The sequence below is a fragment of the Lepisma saccharinum genome, chromosome 3 (assembly GCF_977018435.1).
Source record: "Lepisma saccharinum chromosome 3, izLepSacc3.1, whole genome shotgun sequence".
Taxonomy (NCBI): Eukaryota; Metazoa; Arthropoda; class Insecta; order Zygentoma; family Lepismatidae; genus Lepisma; species Lepisma saccharinum.
In genome coordinates, this window is record NC_139231.1 from 45,996,471 (window position 1) to 46,019,864 (window position 23,394).

Sequence of the window (23,394 nt, forward strand, 5' to 3'; positions counted from 1 at the left end):
GGCAACATTTTTTATTGCGATTTGGATTTACAAAGAGATTTTTTTTAAATTTTTGTATTAAATTTTCTATTTATTGTATTTCACATTCACTAATTTTTAAAGTTTTACTTTTTATTTTTATCTAAAAACTAAAGAAAAAAGTATTTTTAACTAAAAGTTATTTTATAGTTTTCGGTTTTCAGATTTCCACAATGCTATTTTTGGTTCTGTATTTCTATATTAGGATATTACAGTTCTAAGGTGTGTATAATATTTCAAAGTATTTTCAGGGTGTATTTGTTAATGCATTTGGATGATAACTATTAGGTTTTTGGACGAACTAATGTTAAGAATATTTCAACCAATCAGAAAACGCGTCGGTTTTATTTCAACCAATCAGAGAAGGCGTCAGTTTGCTTATGAGGTATAAAAACTGCGTAAAAGCAAGCAGAAGCTATTTTGAGAAGTACTTCTGAAGCTTTGCGTCAGAGAAGACATCAAGTTGTGATTATTGTCTGAGATTTGAAGACAAAGAACTCAAAAGAAGCTATAATTAAGGTAAGTGAATTGTTACATATATGTATGGTGCTTTTAAATAATGCGTAAATGCAAATATTGAAACGAAGAAAACGTCAATGCAAACCAAAAAGAATATGCGTAATGTGAACAAGTACTACAACTATTTTTCTATTTTTCAGGTGCTTCTAATTTTGTATGTGTGACTGAAAGGGACCATTAGTAAAAGATGGCGTCTTCAACCTCCACAAACAAGGCTAACCACACTGCGGTGAGTACGTCGCAAGAGATTTTACCACTGGAATGTATATTTCTCCACTAGTTTTTGAAATAATATATAAATCCAGAAAACAAAGAAACGAAAAAAGTAAATACAGAAATGAATATGCGTAATATAAACAAGTACTACAACTATGTTTCTATTTTTCAGGTGTTCTTATTTGTGTACCTGTGAGTGGAAGGATCTATTACTGGAAATAACGCCAACAAAGTAACCAACAAGGACATGAGTCAAATAATTGCATCATGTCCATGTTTTTCCAATTATATCTATAAGGACTGTGTGTTGGAGACTTTGAAGAGGTATACACCTGGCAAGTATATTATATGCTGGGGATGTTATTCTAATCAAGGCAACCAATTAGCCCACGATTGTGTAGTTAACCATTTCTACGAGTGTGAGTGCGTATGCTGTAAAGATGAAGATTTACTCTCTGAACGTTATTTTATTTGCCAAGGAGAACGCTGTTTGAATAAATGCCAACGATGTTTTAAGTGGATGTGCGAGAGAATCCAGTATTATTTACAGGACTTGGATAACACAAAACATATTTTTGATTTTTATATTACTAACCATGAGGATGTTGCGGATGCTTTGACGGCACACGAGGTACAGACAGAATACAAAGCTTTTTATAGTGTATTATGTGAAATTTCAAACAATATCGAACTAGTGAAAACTCTTATAGATCCTATACGCTCAGCAGAGCTTACTTATGGTAGCACAGGATTTTTGTGAGAGTTGAATAGAGACTGACTAATAACACCGAAAATGGTGCAATACATTATTGATGTACAAGGATTTATTTATAACAGAAAATTTATATTGCGTGAGATTTGTGTGAGTTCTACAAATTTGGACACTGTGTATTATGCGCTTGTGAGTGTTCCCGATTATTTCAAAGAGAACAAAGAATCGCGCTGGGTTAAAGACAATCTCCATGCATTAATGTATGATATTCCTTGTGGATGTGAAATATACTATGTCCGGAGGGCAGTTAGGAACTTGAACTGTCAAGGTGGTACATTTTTCTGCAAAGGAAAATCCCAAATTATCAAAGATTTGTTTAATATTGATAACATTGTTGATTTACAAACTGTAAACTGTCCATCCCTTAAGAATTTGTATATGTTTCAAGGAGGATTGTGCAAGTATCATTCTGATACTTCTCCCCCAGCTGAACAAGGTTGCGCATTCAGAAATGTTCAAAGACTTGTATGTTGGTACAATAATAAAAATATTAATGTGTAATGTATTTAGTGCAAATAATAAAGATTTGTGAAAAAGAAATGTTTTCTATATTGTTATTTAGTTTTAAAGCCTTTATTCAAGGTATTTTCAAGTATTACTGGTTTTTTGGCTGCATCAACACATGGGTTATTTCTATTTGGTTTATTATACGAGGCTACAATCACTATATGTCTATGAGGACTAAAATCCACTGATTGAACCTTAAAGCTTAGGTTTACTATGTATATTGATTAAACACAGGACAACACGAATCTTACAGAGGATTGTAGGAGGCATAGGCCCACACGCCAGAGCCTTATTAGCCTGCAAGAACAACTTGTATGTTGAATTGTGACTGTTTAGCAATAATATTTATAAAGTTTAAATCATTTTCATTAGATTACATATATATTTTGGATTCAAATAAAACACTCAAGTTAAGTTTTTTAAGTTTATTTTTATTTAATATACACATATAGAATATATCAAATTTACATATATGAAAAGTACTCTACCAAAGAGCAAAAGTCACATAGGGATTACGATTTAGCCGATGCTAAAATTTTTCCATGAGGGATTTGTAGTAAGAGAGAAATTTTTGCCACTGTTTAAAGTTGAGGGTGACTCCACCAGAGATGCTGGTGATTTCCACTTTTATATTTTCTCCACTGCCCTCGAAGGTGAAGTAAGGTTCTCCTATAATGTTTATAGATCTGAGTCTGTCTTTTTGTGTGGGGAATCTGTTTTTGTAAGGGTCGAAGATCACATCTGATTTGTAGACGCATGATGGGTACTCTTCTTTATTTAGGACAATGCATTTTTTTTTTTCATGTTTCAAAATCAATTCAGTGTCTGCGAAAGTACCTCGAATAATGATATCCATGTTGGCATCTATGATGAATCTGGTTTCTGGTTTTATGTTGTTCATTTGGTGTGTGCCTCTGATAGACTGCATTTTGGTTTGGTATCAATAAAAAGTTTTAAAAATATGCAACTAGTGCTACAAAAGGAACGGAAATTATCGACAATTTCTGGATTATAACTAAAATTCAGTTTGCCTTTTACATATCCAATATTTACAGACCAACACTAACTAGAAATGGTAACCGCCCAGACAGGGACTCGAACCCTGGACAGATAGGTTAAAAGCCTAACGCTATACCAACTAAGCTATCTGGGCACAAGGTATTCTTTTTTTGAAAAGTTAGTTATGTTAAGAAATATCGTTTGAGAACTCTTTTGGTCTGGGTCGACAAAGAAGGAGACAGCATTTCCAAAATTTTACAGACTGGATGTATTTTACCACCACTATAGAGGTCTTTACTATATGTAATTCGAAACGCTAGAGTTCAGTTAGCTTTCAAAATTGAAGTTACATAGTACAATATGTTGAAGATTTTGTGTTTGTCACGCATAACAAGTTACACTATATCTAATTACGGACATATAATACTAAAACTTTGCTAGTAGTTGATGAGTTGACAGTAAATTTGAGAGTTTTAGCATTATTTGTCCTGAAATGGATATAGTGTAACTTGTTATGCGTGACAAACACAAAATCTTCAACATATTGTACTATGTAACTTCAATTTTGAAAGCTAACTGAACTCTAGTGTTTCGAATTACATATAGTAAAGACTTCTATAGTGGTGGTAAAATACATCCAGTCTGTAAAATTTTGGAAATGTTGTCTCCTTCTCTGTCGACCCAGACCAAAAGAGTTCTCAAACGATATTTCTTAACATAACTAACTTTTCAAAAAAAGAATACCTTGTGCCCAGATAGCTTAGTTGGTATAGCGTTAGGCTTTTAACCTATCTGTCCAGGGTTCGAGTCCCTGTCTGGGCGGTTACCATTTTTTAATTTTATCATTGGATCTTGTGCAGCCTAAATATAAAATATGTTTACAGTCTAAGAGATTATAATTTTTCTTCAAATTTAATTAGTTATAAGCAATGTAAGTTAATGTGGGGAGTTGGCCAAATTGGTTCCTCATACAAGAAGAAATAACCAAATTGACCCTAGCGCCTATGACCCTACTTGGGTTCATCCACCAAGACATCTGCTTCGAGTCTCCGATGTCTTGGTGGAGCCCATTCAGGTTCTACCGCCCACAAGTGCGTTCCTTCGCCGATCCAGCGAAGGTAAGAATTATGAAGAGCGACCCTCTATATATAACCTCAGCTCACTGTTGGTCACTCCTTGACCTAGTTATTTTCATGCAATCACCTACGTTTAGTGGAATTTGCCTTCTTTCTGTTTGATCTGTTAAATAATCCAGTCAATATAAATATACTTACATAGAATAATCTGGTTTTGTATAAGTTTAACATATAATCCTAATATAGTTTGATTCTCAGAAATATAGTTCCTGCTACATTTATATAAATCGAAGTCTAGTTAGTGTTGGTCTGTAAATATTGGATATGTAAAAGGCAAACTGAATTTTAGTTATAATCCAGAAATTGTCGATAATTTCCGTTCCTTTTGTAGCACTAGTTGCATATTTTTAAAACTTTTTATTGATACCAAACCAAAATGCAGTCTATCAGAGGCACACACCAAATGAACAACATAAAACCAGAAACCAGATTCATCATAGATGCCAACATGGATATCATTATTCGAGGTACTTTCGCAGACACTGAATTGATTTTGAAACATGAAAAAAAAAATGCATTGTCCTAAATAAAGAAGAGTACCCATCATGCGTCTACAAATCAGATGTGATCTTCGACCCTTACAAAAACAGATTCCCCACACAAAAAGACAGATTCAGATCTATAAACATTATAGGAGAACCTTACTTCACCTTCGAGGGCAGTGGAGAAAATATAAAAGTGGAAATCACCAGCATCTCTGGTGGAGTCACCCTCAACTTTAAACAGTGGCAAAAATTTCTCTCTTACTACAAATCCCTCATGGAAGAATTTTAGCATCGGCTAAATCGTAATCCCTATGTGACTTTTGCTCTTTGGTAGAGTACTTTTCATATATGTAAATTTGATATATTCTATATGTGTATATTAAATAAAAATAAACTTAAAAAACTTAACTTGAGTGTTTTATTTGAATCCAAAATATATATGTAATCTAATGAAAATGATTTAAACTTTATAAATATTATTGCTAAACAGTCACAATTCAACATACAAGTTGTTCTTGCAGGCTAATAAGGCTCTGGCGTGTGGGCCTATGCCTCCTACAATCCTCTGTAAGATTCGTGTTGTCCTGTGTTTAATCAATATACATAGTAAACCTAAGCTTTAAGGTTCAATCAGTGGATTTTAGTCCTCATAGACATATAGTGATTGTAGCCTCGTATAATAAACCAAATAGAAATAACCCATGTGTTGATGCAGCCAAAAAACCAGTAATACTTGAAAATACCTTGAATAAAGGCTTTAAAACTAAATAACAATAAAGAAAACATTTCTTTTTCACAAATCTTTATTATTTGCACTAAATACATTACACATTAAAATTTTTATTATTGTACCAACATACAAGTCTTTGAACATTTCTGAATGCGCAACCTTGTTCAGCTGGGGGAGAAGTATCAGAATGATACTTGCACAATCCTCCTTGAAACATATACAAATTCTTAAGGGATGGACAGTTTACAGTTTGTAAATCAACAATGTTATCAATATTAAACAAATCTTTGATAATTTGGGATTTTCCTTTGCAGAGAAATGTACCACCTTGACAGTTCAAGTTCCTAACTGCCCTCCGGACATAGTATATTTCACATCCACAAGGAATATCATACATTAATGCATGGAGATTGTCTTTAACCCAGCGCGATTCTTTGTTCTCTTTGAAATAATCGGGAACACTCACAAGCGCATAATACACAGTGTCCAAATTTGTAGAACTCACACAAATCTCACGCAATATAAATTTTCTGTTATAAATAAATCCTTGTACATCAATAATGTATTGCACCATTTTCGGTGTTATTAGTCAGTCTCTATTCAACTCTCACAAAAATCCTGTGCTACCATAAGTAAGCTCTGCTGAGCGTATAGGATCTATAAGAGTTTTCACTAGTTCGATATTGTTTGAAATTTCACATAACACACTATAAAAAGCTTTGTATTCTGTCTGTACCTCGTGTGCCGTCAAAGCATCCGCAACATCCTCATGGTTAGTAATATAAAAATCAAAAATATGTTTTGTGTTATCCAAGTCCTGTAAATAATACTGGATTCTCTCGCACATCCACTTAACACATCGTTGGCATTTATTCAAACAGCGTTCTCCTTGGCAAATAAAATAACGTTCAGAGAGTAAATCTTCATCTTTACAGCATACGCACTCACACTCGTAGAAATGGTTAACTACACAATCGTGGGCTAATTGGTTGCCTTGATTAGAATAACATCCCCAGCATATAATATACTTGCCAGGTGTATACCTCTTCAAAGTCTCCAACACACAGTCCTTATAGATATAATTGAAAAAACATGGACATGATGCAATTATTTGACTCATGTCCTTGTTGGTTACTTTGTTGGCGTTATTTCCAGTAATAGATCCTTCCACTCACAGGTACACAAATAAGAACACCTGAAAAATAGAAACATAGTTGTAGTACTTGTTTATATTACGCATATTCATTTCTGTATTTACTTTTTTCGTTTCTTTGTTTCCTGGATTTATATATTATTTCAAAAACTAGTGGAGAAATATACATTCCAGTGGTAAAATCTCTTGCGAGGTACTCACCGCAGTGTGGTTAGCGTTGTTTGTGGAGGTTGAAGACGCCATCTTTTACTAATGGTCCCTTTCAGTCACACATACAAAATTAGAAGCACCTGAAAAATAGAAAAAATAGTTGTAGTACTTGTTCACATTACGCATATTCTTTTTGGTTTGCATTGACGTTTTCTTCGTTTCAATATTTGCATTTACGCATTATTTAAAAGCACCATACATATATGTAACAATTCACTTACCTTAATTATAGCTTCTTTTGAGTTCTTTGTCTTCAAATCTCAGACAATAATCACAACTTGATGTCTTCTCTGACGCAATGCTTCAGAAATACTTCTCAAAATAGCTTCTGCTTGCTTTTACGCAGTTTTTATACCTCATAAGCAAACTGACGCCTTCTCTGATTGGTTGAAATAAAACCGACGCGTTTTCTGATTGGTTGAAACATTCTTAACATTAGTTCGTCCAAAAACCTAATAGTTATCATCCAAATGCATTAACAAATACACCCTGAAAATACTTTGAAATATTATACACACCTTAGAACTTTGTAATATCCTAATATAGAAATACAGAACCAAAAATAGCATAGTGGAAATCTGAAAACCGAAAACTATAAAATAACTTTTAGTTAAAAATACTTTTTTCTTTAGTTTTTAGATAAAAAGAAGAAGTAAAACTTTAAAAATTAGTGAATTTGAAATACAAAACGTAATAAATAGAAAATTTAATACAAAAATTTAAAAAATCTCTTTGTAAATCCAAATCGCAATAAAAAATGTTGCCTGAATAGTTAAAATTGTGTTATTAGAATACAAAATTACATAAACTTGTGAAATAATACATTAAAAATTGAAAAAATGTCTTTGTGATTTAAATATAAGAAACAAAATGTTGCCTAAATAGATGAAATTGTGTTATTTGAGTAATAATAAGCCTAAACTTGTAAAATAAAAGGGTAGAACTTGACAAAATATACTTTTGCATCCAAAATATAATTGAAAATTTTCTTGAATAGACTAAGCCGTCTTACTTTGGTAAAAAATAAACTCAAAATTAAGTTAAATAGCACACAGTAACATACATTTACTACCTAAATCAATAATCAAAGGGTCCTAGGTTCGATACCCCGTGATAAAAGCAAATAGTGAAAACTGTAGGTCCAGTCCCTGATAGCTCTCCCTTCTTCCTAGTACATATAAAAAAACCCTGCGCTAAAGCGTCCTGTGCCTTGGGGCAACCCTGAGCGGAATATTAATTGGCGGCGGAAACCAGTTCTACAAGCGACGCATAGCTTCAGAGATTTGACCCTTTGCTGCGCATTCCAGACATCCATTGTTGTCTGGTTGAATCCCTCCCCTGCCCTACAGTATTGCATACCTTTCCCCTGTTATTGCGTACTGGTTAACCTTGGAAAAACCGGTTCTGAAAATCTACCGACGCGTTCTCTGATTGGTGAATCAGGTTCTAGCGTTCTTTCTTTGTTCTGGCGTTGTGACGTCATTTGACCTTGACCGCACTTCCCCCAAATTCCTTTCTCCACTACCTGCGCGGAGTTCACCCTTGTCTGTCTGGCATCAGACTCAGCTCACACGTTATACATAGTTCGTCTCCGCTCAATATATTACATGCCATATAACATTATTACATAGTGCACTATATTTATTACCGTTGCATATCGCGGGTTCGAGTACCGGGACCGTCCTAAATCGTAATTGGACCTGTACCTACACCCATTACCACCATTCATAGCGGTTCATAAACCATAGAAAACTTATTTTCAATACTATAAACATTAATTATTATAGTTTCATACATTACATACTTTGCAGTAATGAATATAAAACCATATGCATAGCGTTTAGTACCTCTAATTACCTTCTATATACATATTTTTCATAGAATAAATAATTATATATTCATAAAAGTTATAAACATGCAAATACATAAATGTAAAGTATTCTAAATACATGAAAATTAGTTCTAAGTACGTGCAAATTAGTTCTAAGTACGTGCAAATAAGTTCTAAGTACGTGCAAATTAAAGACCACCCATGCAGCGACCGACGTTATCGTATTCTTTTACTACTGGTGTAATGATCGGCCCAAACTTTGTCGCTGTTTAATGTATTAAAAAAATGATCCCTCTGTTGTTACATATTTTTAACAGATATTTAACCAAAGAGATAGTAAAAAAAATGGTTTCAAAATGATGCAGATAACGCTGGCAGAGTTCTCATTATTAAAAATAAATATATCGGTACTTTAGTTTTGAAAGTTGGTCTTACGTAAATAAAGGTGAGACATTGCTTGGTAATGCTTTCCAATACGTTTCTGTTAGCTTTAAATGAAGACTCATTGGCACAAATTCTTAGTGCAGCTGTAGGAAAACAGGTCTTCTACTGGCAGCTACTGCTTTTCCCCCAGTCTCCTGGAGCAACTAGTCGAGAGGTGTTACGCCGTAAAGCAGGGGTCTTCCTCTCTGCACAACAGTTTTGCTACCTTGTGTTCTGACGTCAGACGAGGAATGCCTACGAGGTTAGGTTAGACCTGTTAGGTTGGGTTCCATTAGCATAAATACAATGAAAAATTATTATTTAGGCTAAGAGAATAACAAAACCTCCATTTCAACGAAGTAGAGAAAAGTTGGATAATTCTTATAAATATGAAAATTACATTCATGTTTTTAGTGGTATAATCGCAGGTAGAATCAAAGATCTTACGTGGAAGATTTTATCTCGCTCTGAACTCAGCCAAAAGGTATTTCGCACCGATCTAATACATTCTCCAATTCATTTTAAAATATTATTGAATGTTTCATGTCGATATTTTGATCAATGCATCAATTCTTGACGCTGAGACGATATTTTCTACAAATACCCCATCTCTCCTCTCGTCTCCTTTCTCTTCTCTCCTTCTCCTCTCCTTCTCCTTCTTATCTCCCCTTCTTCTCCTCTGCTTATATGTCATATCGTCTTCCCTCCTGTTCTCACCTTTTGTCTCCATTCCATTCTTCTCCACTCCCTCTCCTGTCTTAGATTTCCGACTCCACTGCACTCTTCTGCTCTTCTTTTAGTTCTTCTCATGTTCTCTCTCTTTTAGTCTACTCTCAACTCCCTTCTTCTCCTCTCCTCCTCTCCTCTCAAACCTCCTCTCCTCTCATCTCTTTCCGTCCTATCTTCTCCTCTGTGCTCCATTTTCCTCATCTCTCCTCGCATCTTTTCCCTTTCTCCTCATTACTTCTCCTATCCACATCTGTCCTATCTTATCTTCCCTCCTTTACTCTTCCTCTTCCCCTTTCGCTCTCTTTTCTCCTCTCATTTGTTGTCCAATTTCGTTCCCTCTCTCCTCTTTTCCTTTGTGTAGACTCATCAGCGATGAAATGCTAGAAAATCGATTTTCTTTCAGAAAGTATTTCTTATTTGCGACAAATGTAATACTGATATTTTTTTTAGAGTTTTATACAATAGTAGTTGGTTTTATTCTTTTCGCGTATTCCATAAATATCTATTGTGCATATGGCAAGCCTGAAATGGAGCCTAACTCTACACGCAACCCACCAGCGCCTTACGTAATTTGGGTTGCCTAGTTTAAAATGTCGTTGTCCTAAAACTTTTGCGACGCCAAGGGTCCCGGGTTCGAATCCCGGTCGGGCTTGGTTGTTTGTGAATGTCCATTCATCAATTTCATAATTTCATCACTCATCCCCATCTTCGCAAATTAGCCAAGAGGCACAAAACGCGAAGTAAAATAAACTAAATCAAATCAAAAAATCAAATCCTAAGACATTTGAGAGACACTGTACAAGTAAGTCTGGAATTGTTACAACCCAAAAGTGTCCGTGAATGTACAGACGAACAATTTTAAATAATGTTAGAGCCAGGCAGCATGAGCCAATCTAAGGAGGGAGGGTATTCCCTTCGACTAAATAGGGTAATAATTGTTTCGCTGTATTTTCTTATTTGCACTCAATTTTTTTACAGCATTTGAACTCCTCCTTCAAACCTTCCGAATTTATGCGGAAGGAGAGGCGCTACCTTGTAAGAAAAATGCCTTCCCTTCATTGGTAAAATAGTCTACAGGTGGCCTTCAAGTCCCCACAATCCCCAAGCAATGTCGGAGTTTTAGAAAGACGTGAATCTCCATCGCGATGAACACAACATGAAAGAGAAGAGATGCTTTTAATTGTTCTTTAGGACAATCAAACTTCAATAAATCAATTTTGCTCCACAGTTTGGAGAAATTCATTAGAAATATGTTTTATAACATATATAAACAAATAATTTATTTTATCTCTGGTAGATGGAGGCCTAACTTGAATAAATTGTTCCTTCTTGTTACATTGTCAGAAATAAGCGCAAAAAGAGGTTCTCATGTAAGAGAAGATCAAGTTCATTCACTTTCAAGACATTCACTTTCATTCCAGTACATTAGTTTTAACGGTTAAAATATTAAAGTTTTTAAAATCAAATTCGCTAAGAAGTAGCAAGCTCTATGAATATACACACCTGTTTGCCTTATACATATTAAACTCTCAAGTTAATTCGGTTTATGGAAACGATTGATTAGTTAGAATTATGAGTTAGATGGCACCATTAAATATTTTGAGATGCGCACGCCTATGAATGACATAAATAGTGCGGTATCTTCCGTAATAATTTATCCGGGGTATGGGTTGTAGGGGAGATAATTATATCCCTCCCTCATCTTTGGCTGAGATGTGGTGTAGGGCCAATAACCAAACTTTTTCAGGAGTTTGAAAAATCAAAAGATTTTTGTTCCTTACTCTGAAGCACAAGTGTCCTATAAAACCCCAAATAAAAATCATTACAAATAATAATTTCATATTATTACTACAGAAGAATGAGCAGAACATTTGAAGGTTAAAAGTTTCTAAATTGGTGTTTATTTTCATTTACGATGCGCCATTAGTGCGGAATTCATTATATTTAATTACAAAACTGGGTGTGTTCAATATCAAACTAGGGCCTCCCCGATTGCGCAGGCGTAGAGTTGCCGCATTGTAATCAAGGGGTCCCGGGCACGATACCCTCTGCAGGCACATAGTGGTTCGGATCCCACTTTAAACTGAATGTTCAGTCCCAATTAGTCTTACTGTCCATACAGTGGACTTAAAAAACACCAACTCAATCAATCAACATGAAACTATTATTTTAACTCTAATTTTCAATCATATCCAATAACGTTCTCCACCATAAGTCTCTTTTGTTTACTTTTCATTGAGCCGCCCCCGTGGCGGAGTGGTTAGCACATCGTGCTACGACGCCAGGGGTCCCGGGTTCGTACCCCGGACTGGGCATGGATGTTTATGAGAGTCCATTCTTCAATTTCATCAAATCACTCATCCCCATCTTCGCAAATTAGCCAAAAGTAGCACAAAAGCAGATTAAAATAAAGGAAATCAATCAATCAATCAACTTTTCATTGAATGTTGACGTGAATTTACATTGTTTCATATGAAATAATAATTTTACTTCATGTTTTCACTTTATAATGAAACAAATAGTGCATATTAACTATTTTTGATTGAAATATTTGGACACTATTATTTTAATGTTGTATTTTTAGAATATGATTTCAGTAATTTTGGATATTTTTAAGCGTCAAAACAATTCATAAGGTCAAGAGAAATCAAATTAGTTATTTAATTGAAATCACCAAAGTCCTGTAAACTCATATTAAACCGTACCCAAATTATTATCTGGTGCGGGACCCTCTGAAGCGCGGTCGCTTGGGCGAGAGTTCGAGTTACCCCTTCCTAGGACCGGCCCTGTATGTACTAGCCAAGCTCGAGTAGTATGATATTTACTTTCTATCGCAAGTGCTACTTTGACGCGTGACTGTTTCGTAACTTCCAAACTTCACATATGATGGTGCCACCGTAGGCAATCTATTAAAACGTGACAAATTTTATATACATTGGTGCTTACAGGCAAATTACGTACTTTGACAAGAAATTTTCTGTAAATATAGTTTTATTATATTATATATTATATTATATGTTTAGTCAGAAAACAATTAATGAATGAATATTATATGTACAAGCATATTCTTTAATTATGAAATATATCACAAAGAGGCTCTCATAGATCCCATAATTGACTTGAGAAGTTAATGGCTAACTTGCACAGTTTTGAAACCGAATATCGTACTTCAAAATTCCACTCAAAATTTTAAAGTCGGCATAAACAAGGTAAACACCATGTATTAAAATTACATTTTGTTTTAAATAAATAGAACACTTGCATAGGTTAATGGGACAAAGAGGGAAGGGGGGGGGGGGCGTACGATGACCCAGGCTGAGGAGAAAAGCAAAGTTAATATATAGTGATCGGAGGCAGATTTAAAGTGTAGCCGTTTCCAGGCCAGTGTGATGTGAAACTACCTACCGCCTTTCCCACGCAATTTTCTTACACTGTTCTTTTGGGTGCGGAATGTGGACTGTTATTACAGAATCAGTCTAATTATTTTTAATTAATTAACGTACACTGTTAGAAGTTGCAATAAAATTTACAATATTCTACCGTTAAATTTTAACAGTCTGCCTGCTAATTTACAGAAACGAGAGGTAACCTTTTTTAAAATTTAAATTTGAATATTTTGTCATGCAAAAAAGGTACCTAATGATTATAATTTACAGTTCCGTGTACCATATGTTTGAAAATCGAATCATTAAATTTACATTAATTAGGTTAACTATTGCAATGATAGTTAACGCTTTAAAAACGACCGTGGTAATTTTTTTAAGATAGTTGGATAGCAGCGGAAATTTTGTAATGGACCGTCATTTTTCCAGTGAACTGATTTGTAGCATTTGGTTAACCGCGACTGGGATATGGGTTGACTTATTGTATGGAAGGCAAGGGTCAGGGAAGTGGATCGATTATTTTTCTCTTTCTGCCACTTCTGGCTAATCGCTAAGATGAAGGTGAATGGCGATAAAATGGAGTTGATGAAAGGATAATCACAAACACGCATGGAGAACACACAAGTCCCACAGATTATTATGCTAGCTGTGAGTCCAGAGCATCAGTAGTGTGCAGAATGCAGTCCAGGTTGTACTACGTTCGTAGAAGAGAAGTTGACGTTCGGGCGCCTTTCGAAAGGCTCATTCCTTAAGTCTTGGAAAGGGAAATAAAAGAAAGCGTCCTGGCCCTCGTTTAAGTTTCTGTAATAGCAATTACCCGGAATAACTGAACAGCACCATAGAAAAACAACCCTAATCCAGGATTTGATATATTTGCAACATAAAATTATCTTTTGAGTGACATAGTCATGGCATCAGATAGCGAACCTGGCATTCTTTGATTTCTAGGCAAGTATTATCCAGTACACTATCGCGTAGGCATAATAAATAAAATCCGAAGCGGTTTTATATTAGTTTAGCTAAACACTCCCGAAAGTTAGCATTCTTTCACAAATTTTAGGGGTCCATGGTTCGAATCCCGGACTGGGCAGGAGTGTTAATTGTAAGTATCCATCAGTTTCATCATACTATCACTCGTCTCCGCGAATACCCAAATTGGCAGAAATGCGAAGTAAAATAACTCAAAGAAACAAATTCTTGCGAGATAAAGTAGAACTGTGCACCCCTAACCCCCTTTACTTGTAACTCCCGCTTAAGTTTAAAACATCTGTGGACCTCGAGCGAACCTAGAATACTACACAAGAAAAAGAACCTTCGGCCAAAAGTCTCTGTGCCCCCTCCCCTCCATCGGTTAAATTCGGGCCATAAGGAAGCATGCTCCAGTCTACCCCTCCTCTCCAGCGGCAGGAGATGCATAGGAGTCGAGGGTCTGCGCAGGCTCTTTTGCCTGTGGTTCCACTATATATTGTTGCTTACAAGGATGCGCAGTGGCTTTCTGACGCATGCGCTTAAACAGCGTGTTGTGGTAAGTGGGCGGGGCTTTCTCTGCAACGTCATATTCAAGACTCGCTTCGGATATAAACGTAAGATATGAACGTTAGTTAATCGAACCAGCCTAACTATTGCCTATTTTTGGGGGAGCAGGAAAATGCATTTAAAGTCCTTGCCTTGACTCATTCTCACTCACCCAACAGGTCGTTGGGTGCCAGGGCTTGCCCCGAGTTGATACCTTCCTGGAGATGATGCATTTAAAAGGTATTTAAAGCTGTACTCACTTCTCAGCTTACGGCCCACAGGATCGCAAGGTCCATCACCAAGTGCACAGTCCAGCTGTCGCTTCATGTATCTCTTGTCGGTGAGAGCGGTTTCCAACGCCTCAGTTGACACAAAAGGACTACTGTTGGGTCCATTGTTTTGTTTTGGTGGTTCCTTCTTCTCAGTAGCAGGAGAGGAGGTTGCTTCCTTTTTCTCAGTTTCTGCAGCCAGCGCCACGACGGACAGGAATCCAACTAACAGGAGAAGACAGCGCATTTTGGAAGATCAAAGAAATCTGAAAAAAGAAAGAAGATAAAAACCTGAATTATTTTTATATCTGCAGGCGTTACATTAGTTGACATCCAACGTTTCCGTCGCTAATTGGCAGATCTTCATTTGAGCAGCGTTAGCAAAGGAAATTTTAATTAATTTCTCTTTTTTGCTCGAATAAGTTTCAAGCGAACATGTTATTTAGAGAATATACTTTTGTCGTTGTCGTTCTGTTAACCATCATCTTTGAAAGTACAATACAAATGCAAAGTCCGAGATTAGCTTATAAGCTTTAGAATGGTGCTTTTAAGGAAGGGGAGGGGGATTGCAGGGATTTTTTGGTGAGAGGGGGAAAGTTTTCTGTTCTCACCGAGATTACAGAACGCAGTAGATGTGAAATCGATATGCAGATAAAATCTTGACGCACTATTTCGTGGGTCCACGAAATAGAAATTAGCATTCCTTAGAGATACCGAATACTAATAAATCATCAGTTTACATAGGAGTAAATAGTGACTTCTCCCTCCGTACCCAGACGTCTAAAATAACGCCATCGCCCAGTAACGGTGTCAGAAAGAAAAAAAGGAAGGAGATAAAATATTATCTGGGAAGCAGAAGCATTTAATATACCACTAAATACCACGCAAATATGCATATTTGGCTAAAAGAGCATTTATTTGCTTTCCTTTGTTACTCGGGGTGGAGTTGATGGATCGGTCGAGGTGGTGTCCGCCCCCATCCCCCCCTCTGGCCCCATCACTGCGATCACACTCGAAGACAGCATTTAAAGCTAACAATAAACCTTCAGTGAACCTAACGGGCGACAGCTTAAATACAAAATTCAACCACCACAAGGGGTCATTGGGTGTATGAAAATTTCACCTACTTCCAAATGTCATCTACAAGATCTAAAAAGAATTTCACCCAACTCGAAATTTCACCTTATTCAAATTTTCACATAATTCAAACTCATCCAAATCAAAATTTTACCTGAATCAAAATTACATTAATTCAAAATTTCCCCTAAATCAAAATTTGACCCAATTCAAAATTTCACTCGAATCAGAAGAAATTTTATCATTCAAAATTTCCCCTAAATTAAAATTGGACCTGATTCAAAATTTCATCTACTTCAAATTTTCGTCTAAATCAAAATTGCTTCACTATGTGATTTGTGCAGTCAAACAAAATGGGTGGCTGTCTTACTATTAATAGACACGATATTTGTGTTTTTTAGCTTATTTTTGATAGGATTTTTTTTTAGGGTTGTCGATCTAAGTTAACTTTATACACAGATGCCTAATCGGGACTGATCTTACAGTTTAGAGCGTGATATGAATGAATCACTGTGTAATCCCACCTCGGTGTATCGATCCCGGGACCCGTTGATTGGATTCTGCATAGCAAAATACACAATTGCGAAGACTGATGGTGTAGTCTGAGTACTGGACCACATTTTATGCTATCTTGAGGCATAGAACATGGATACCGTTCAAAGTCTTCAATAACGACGAGGACACACAGGAGAATGTGGAGGTAGTGATCTCCACATTCTTGAACTCGACCATGCTGTTGATGACGTGATCGGCACCACGCTTCGGCATCTGTTACCACCCCCTTCTTCCCAGGTATTCAGTAATGTGAGGCTGAGTGGCTAACGCATGTACAGTCACGGACACTTCTGGGCTGTAACAATGCCATCGACTCCCAATGAGTACATTCGCGGAGAACTCCCGACCAGAGATCTATAGTTTGATTTGATGTATATAACATTGCTTCTTTGCCACTTTTGGCTAATCGCGACGGTGAAGATGAACGGTGATTAGATGAGAGGGATAAAAGAGCAATCACAAACACATAGCTTATTACTCAAACGACTTTTTTTTAAAGAGAGAGGGGGAGAGAGAGAGAGAGAGAGAGAGAGAGAGAGAGAGAGAGAGAGAGAGAGAGAGAGAGAGAGAGAGAGAGAGAGAGAGAGAGAGAAGAACGAAGGAAAGAGAAAGAAAGAAGGAACTTTTTCTCCTCTCTTTTTCTTTCTCTTCCTCTTTTTCTTTCTCTTCCTTTTCTCTCTCTCTCTCTCTCTCATTCTCTCTTTCTTTTTTCGAGAGAGAAGAGAGAGAAATAGAGAGGAAAAGAAATGAAAAACAAGCTTCTTTTCTCTTTCTCTCTTTCTCTCTCTCTCTTCTTTCTTTCTTTCCTTCTTTCTCTCTTTCTTGGAAGAGAGAGAGAGAGAGAGAGAGAGAGAGAGAGAGAGAGAGAGAGAAAGTTTTTTTAACCTTTCTTTCTTTCATCTTTCTTTTAATCTATCTCTCTCGGAAAAGAAAGAAAGAAAGGAAGTGAAAGAAAAAGAGAGGAGAAGAAAGAAAGAGAGAAGACAAAAAGAGAGAGAGAGATAGGAAAGAAAGAAGAGGAAAAGAAAGGGTTTTTCTTTCCTTCTTTCTCTCTCTCTCTCTCTCTCTCTCTCTCTCTCTTTTGCTCTCTTTTAAAAAAAATATGCTGACTATAAGTGTAGATGCCAAGGCCTCGTTTCCATGCAACAATTTGTAGTTTCGGGTGGAGGCACATAGTGGTTCGGCTCTCACTTTAAACTGTAGGTCCAGTTACGATTAAGCTTTCTGTGCATAAAGTTGACTTAAAACAAGAACTGAGACTCAAACAAGCAAACCTGCATTTCGACACTCTGATCATATTTAGCACTTTCATTTATGTGTAGGGGTGCACTATTTGAGCTTACAGAACGAACCTTTCAGGAGTGCTACGGGATAACCTGGGCTACAATTTGACAATAAAAGCTATTTGAAATATTGAGTGTGATTTAGGACGGGCGTAAGGGGGAGGAGGAGGACAAAGTGGAGCAATATGTCAATTTTATGACCACGATAACTGCATCAAATGTTGAGGTTTAAGCTGAAAATCACGTATTAACTAACACGTCGGATAACTGATCAGGATTACATTTGAGCGAAATCGAGGAGTGTTTCGAGATGTTTCAGATATTTGAAGGCTTCATCTCTTCTCGAAAAGCAAGTAGTAATACGTTCAATACAATTATCACATTTGAATCGTCAATATATTAGCTGGCAACACTGTTCGGATCTAGACCTACAGCAATCTCCGTTTTCCCTCTAGAATTTAACTTTGGTAATGGCATTCTGAAGTTTCTTGTACAGAGGCTATAACACGTGGATTCCGCGATCATAACTGGCGATGGAGAATTTCTGGCCGAGACGTTGATATTACCAATTTCCGCATCTAATGATACGCTTCTTTCTGCAGGGTCTCTGTCTCGTTTACTTTTTTTTTTTTTACTGGGTCCGGAAACACCAGATGGAATTTGTATTCTTTATTTTTTTTTAAACGATTCTACATATTTGTGGTGACTTTACGTGGTTACGTATTTCTGCATCAGGTATTCTTAAGTGACGTGGAAAGTAGACTAAGAAAAATATACAGAATAAAACCTTGTCGAATTTAGGACCCTTAACGGATAGGCAATCGATTCGCCAAAAACCCCTTCTTTGCAACAAATTCCCTTCTGTTTTGCATAAGTATAGGATGATGATTTTTCTTGATAAAAGACGTGTTGAAGTTTCCGAAATATAAAATATTATAATAGCTACTTCCTAGTGTTGTTTTTGTATGTGCCCAGTGCACATGTGGGGGTGAATATTAGCCTTTTATGGAAGTTACATTCTTGCATCATTTTAAACACACATACACGTACATAATGTTACATAAAAATACAGCTCATCATTTATCGTTATTGTCACAAGTAACCCAGAGAGGAAAAAATCGAGTTAAAATGCCTACACTGCATTATAAAATGGTGTAATTTAATGTTGCTAAATTATTAGACGTTCCAACGTTCTGAATAACGGCTGCGTTCAATCAAAATTTACCCGGTAACACTTTACTATACCTGAGACAGATTTCTTCAAATTTACAGGAGAAAGTACTTACGCAAATCATTTTCTGTAGCGTTGTAGACGTTTTGGAATGTAATTTTGATTCATTTTAATGCGAATGCATGTGGTTTTGTACGAAAATCTATTTCCGACGCGCTATTGCTGCTGCCGCCATTTGCTTCCTGCATGAGAGCACAATACGCTCTCGTATTGTCCGTATATGCTAAATTGAACGAAAGGAGTGCTAATGGAACCAAACCTAACCTAACCTAGTAGGTATACCTCGTCCCCGTGATGGTTTGTGGGGCTGTCGTGAATTTTTGGGCTAACGTCAATGGTTTTTCTGGCTCAAGGAACGATCAACGGTAAGCTCTCGCCATGTTGTGTGTGGAAATAAACAAGAACAGTAAGTACTCGTAAATGTAAGAAATATACATTACTTTCCTAACAAATTCAATTATTTCACCTAAATAAGTGTTCCGGAATGCAGAATAGTACGTTAGCAATGTAAAAAAGTGCGAAAGAAATGATTCCCAGGTGTCTCGGGTATAGTAAAGTAGTACCATTTACCCCGAGTCCTTATTTTAACCTTCTACAGCAGGACACTCTTGAGAAGATATCGCATCCCATCCAGTCCTGGCACTGGCAACACTCTGGGTGAGAATGAGACCTTGTCCTATTCCCCACCCCCAAATAGACAAATAACTAAACTAATCGGTCCAATAACTAACTAACTCTCTAGCCTTCTTAAACCCGAAGGTTCATGGCTGCAGCAACACAGGCCTTCCATCTGTCCCTATCTTGTGCAAGATCTATATACTCTTTTCCATCCCTACCGATTTCCCTTAGGTCCATCTCGACGTTGTCCCTCCATCTTCGTCTTGGCCTTCCTACTGGTCTCTTACCATCAGGTTTCCCAACAAGAATCCTGTAAACTCCTCTTTCCTCTCCCATTCGTGCCACATGGCCTGCCCACCTAAGTCTTCTTGATTTAATTATTCTAATAATGTCTGGACATGAATACAAATTATGTAGTTCTAAATTATGTAACCTTCTCCACTCACCTGTCTCCTCATCCCTTTTAGGTCCAAATATTTTCCTAAGGATCTTATTTTCAAATACTCTCAATTTATGTTCCTCTTTCAATGTAAGGGACCAAGTTTCACACCCATATAATACTACAGGCAAAATTACTGTTTTGTATATTTTAACTTTTAGTTTCTTAGATATTAAACGAGAAGACAAAAGTTTATGAAGAGAGAAGTAACATGCATTTCCTGAATTAAGCCTGCTTTTTATTTCCTCTTTAATATAATTTTCATTTGTTAATATTACTCCTAAGTATTTGAATTTGGAAACTGTTTCAAACGAGTTGTTATCAAAAATTAGATTTTGATTATTACCTAACACTTGGTTTCGGCCTGTAAGCATATATTTATTTATTGGTCCAATAAACCAACAGATTCCCTATTTTACAGGTCTCACTTTTATCTTACACTTAGCAAGAACTGCAAAAGCTAGAGAATCTATTGGTTTATTTCTAGTGACAAATGAAATATGCAATTCGCGTAGAATTGACCAAGAGTAATTTAGGGTCAGTTTCAAGACAAATATTTATTTGGCTTATTACTTTATCTCCACCCTCCCTCGTTTTTCTCCCCAAAACTGCCTGAACGTAACTCTCCCCTGAAAGGAAATTATTCGATTCCCTTTGGTAAATCCGCGCCAATGAAATTGAAGGCTGCTGCTGCCATCTTCAGGGACTTTATTGTTATCACAGCTCCCCTAAAAATAAACAGCGAACTTTCTTCTTGCCGTTTCTATATAAACAGTATTATTTGCTCGGAAGATGGCGTAGAAAGAGGGACGAGGAGAAATATGAAGAACTCAAAGAAAGATTGATCACGGAAAGACAACAAAGAGTTCTTAATATCTTTAGGGTTTCTTTTTGTTTTGTTTTTGTTTGCTTGAGACTGAAAAATATATCTTTATATAGATAGGAATAAATATTTGCTAGAAGTCCGTTTACATTTTCTTCTCCTTTTTATTTGAAGGGAATACATTTTCTCTGGATTTATTATTATTATTAACTTGCATACTAGCCTCCTTGTGTAAAATTTGTGTATTACATTAGAAGTTTGAAGAAAACGCGAAAATTAATCAGCGAAATTTACTGTTGTCCAGGACGTATTTAGGGAGTCCAGCGGGTTAGGACTCCTTCGATAGATTTACTAAAATTTAATAATGATAATATACTTGTTTAGCATTTGTTGCATACCGGTTATCGAGGGTATTTATTTCCGCCGAATTTAATGGAAGGCAAATCTAAGATTGGGAAAATATGCAGCTTAACAACTTCTCTCCTGAGATTTCGGCCTGCGTATGGGATCGATGGCCACCCACCATCGTGAGGAAATTGGGGAGCTACGAATGAGTAGCGTAACCTGGTCATGGAAAACCTACAACAACGACTGTGGGTTCGTCGTGCTGACCACACGTCACCCCGTAACTGGTTGGATGATCTCCCACCTCGGCTGAGTGGGAGTGAGAGAATTATTATTACGGGTTAATATTATTATTATATTATTTTAAAAATTATTATTTCTGAGACTCTTGGTTCGGACCCACCAGCATATACATATTGTAGTGTCCGTAGTAGGGAGGAGACAATGTCATGTTTTACTATCTTTTGAAGTATCTGAAATTTTTTTTTTAGACATGTCACGAACCCTCCCGGTTACGCCACTGTGGAGGGATGGAGAGAGGGTTGATGCCATAGCAATTTGATACATAATTAGTTTTACATTGATCGAAATAAATCATTTTACTTGCACTTTTATTTACGTCATCTTTGTAGAACAATCACGACGACGATCACATCATGTCTGTCGTGCCTTAGTATTTCAGCACAATACCACAACACCACGGAAGATTCGTTGGTTTCCATCCCAATTAGCATTCAGTCCTAATCTTGTATTTGCCTTATTTTACGTCACCTTTCTGCCACGAGAAGATAGAATAATTAGAAATTTTTGAAGAAATACTCACGAATGCACCCACCCCAAGTCAAGGATTAGAATTTGCAACCATCCGTTGAAGGATGGTGTACTCGGTCACCGAGGACACGCAGGACAATGAAACGTGTGCAGTGAATAGTAATACATTGACCATACGTGTACCCGATTCAGATTCTGGACGCAATGAAAGGTGGAGAATGAATTCATGTTGCAAGGGAATACATCCTAAGTACTGTTTGTATGGTTCTCTCATTGTTATTCAAACCGCCCTCCGTGACGAAGTGGTTAGCACGGCGACGCTAGGGGTCTCGCGTTCGAATCCCTGCCTGGACATGGATGTTATTTGTGAGTGTCACTTCATCAATTTTCTCATCATGTCATCTCTCAAGCACACTTTCGCAGTTAGCCAAGAGTAACAGAAAGGCGAAGTAAAATAAACCAAATGATTCAATCCTTGTTATTCAATATTAATATTCAGTGTATACTTAATTCTACTCAGAATTCTGCTCTAACACAAAAAAGTTGACTGTGACTTGGACTTAGTAAGACAAGTTGAGTGTTACATTGCACCATATCTGCCGGTCTCCGTGGTGGGGTAGTTGGAACAGCGCGTTACGATGCCAGGGGACCCACGTCCGAGTCCCGGCATGGGTGTTCCTTGCAAGTATCCCTTCATCATATCATCGATCATCCTTATGTTCGCGATTAACCAAAAGTAACAGAAAAGCAAAGTAAACTAAACCAAATTAATGAAACATTTGCACATCTTTTACAGTGTAGGTCTGACTTTGGCTTGAATTGAATTCTCAAGCACTTTCCAAGATCTTGTAAGGAATGTCTCTCGGGTTCGATTCCCACCTTAGAAACATGCCATTGCTTGATATTGCACTTAGAAACTCTTAGTTCAGTTAATGTTAAAAACGAAAAAAAAAATCGAGTTGATTATAGCCTAATGGAATGATTTGCTTCCATCGTTACACACTAACGAATTGTTAACTAACCAAAGGTTATTGGCAAGAACGTACCTGAGTTGATGCTGCGACGATGCGAACAAGGCTGTGGCTGGAGCTACTCTGAAGAAACGCGACGGAGAACTGATTGGATGCAAGTAATGCGATCGGTTTGACCTCTTTCTAGGTCGACGGAGAAAGTCGAAGGCATCGAATGGGAAAGTGACTGACATGACTCTCGTTAAAGGAGGAAAAATAAGGAGTCTTGTAGCCCCGTTACGTGATATCCTCCGCCATGGCCGCGGGATGTGGCGTATGTAAATGTTCCTCCAAGGCGGACAAACATTGCCACATTCGCAGCGCAACCACCTAACATTGCCTCCACC

The 23,394-nt window shown here is 36.8% G+C and overlaps 1 protein-coding gene across 1 annotated transcript in view; it reads right to left on the reverse strand.

The window, feature by feature from the left end:
* The window catches only part of LOC145985013 (ejaculatory bulb-specific protein 3-like), a 41,998-nt gene extending 18,812 nt beyond the window's left edge, over positions 1-23,186 (reverse strand). The window contains exons 1-2 of the mRNA XM_083118504.1: positions 23,084-23,186; positions 14,887-15,161 (exon numbers count right to left, since the gene is read on the reverse strand). Of these exons, the coding sequence (XP_082974630.1) occupies positions 14,887-15,142 (256 nt within the window). The 5' untranslated portion in view covers positions 15,143-15,161; positions 23,084-23,186. The remainder of the gene's footprint in view (positions 1-14,886; positions 15,162-23,083) is intronic.
* Between the last annotated feature and the right edge of the window lie 208 nt (positions 23,187-23,394).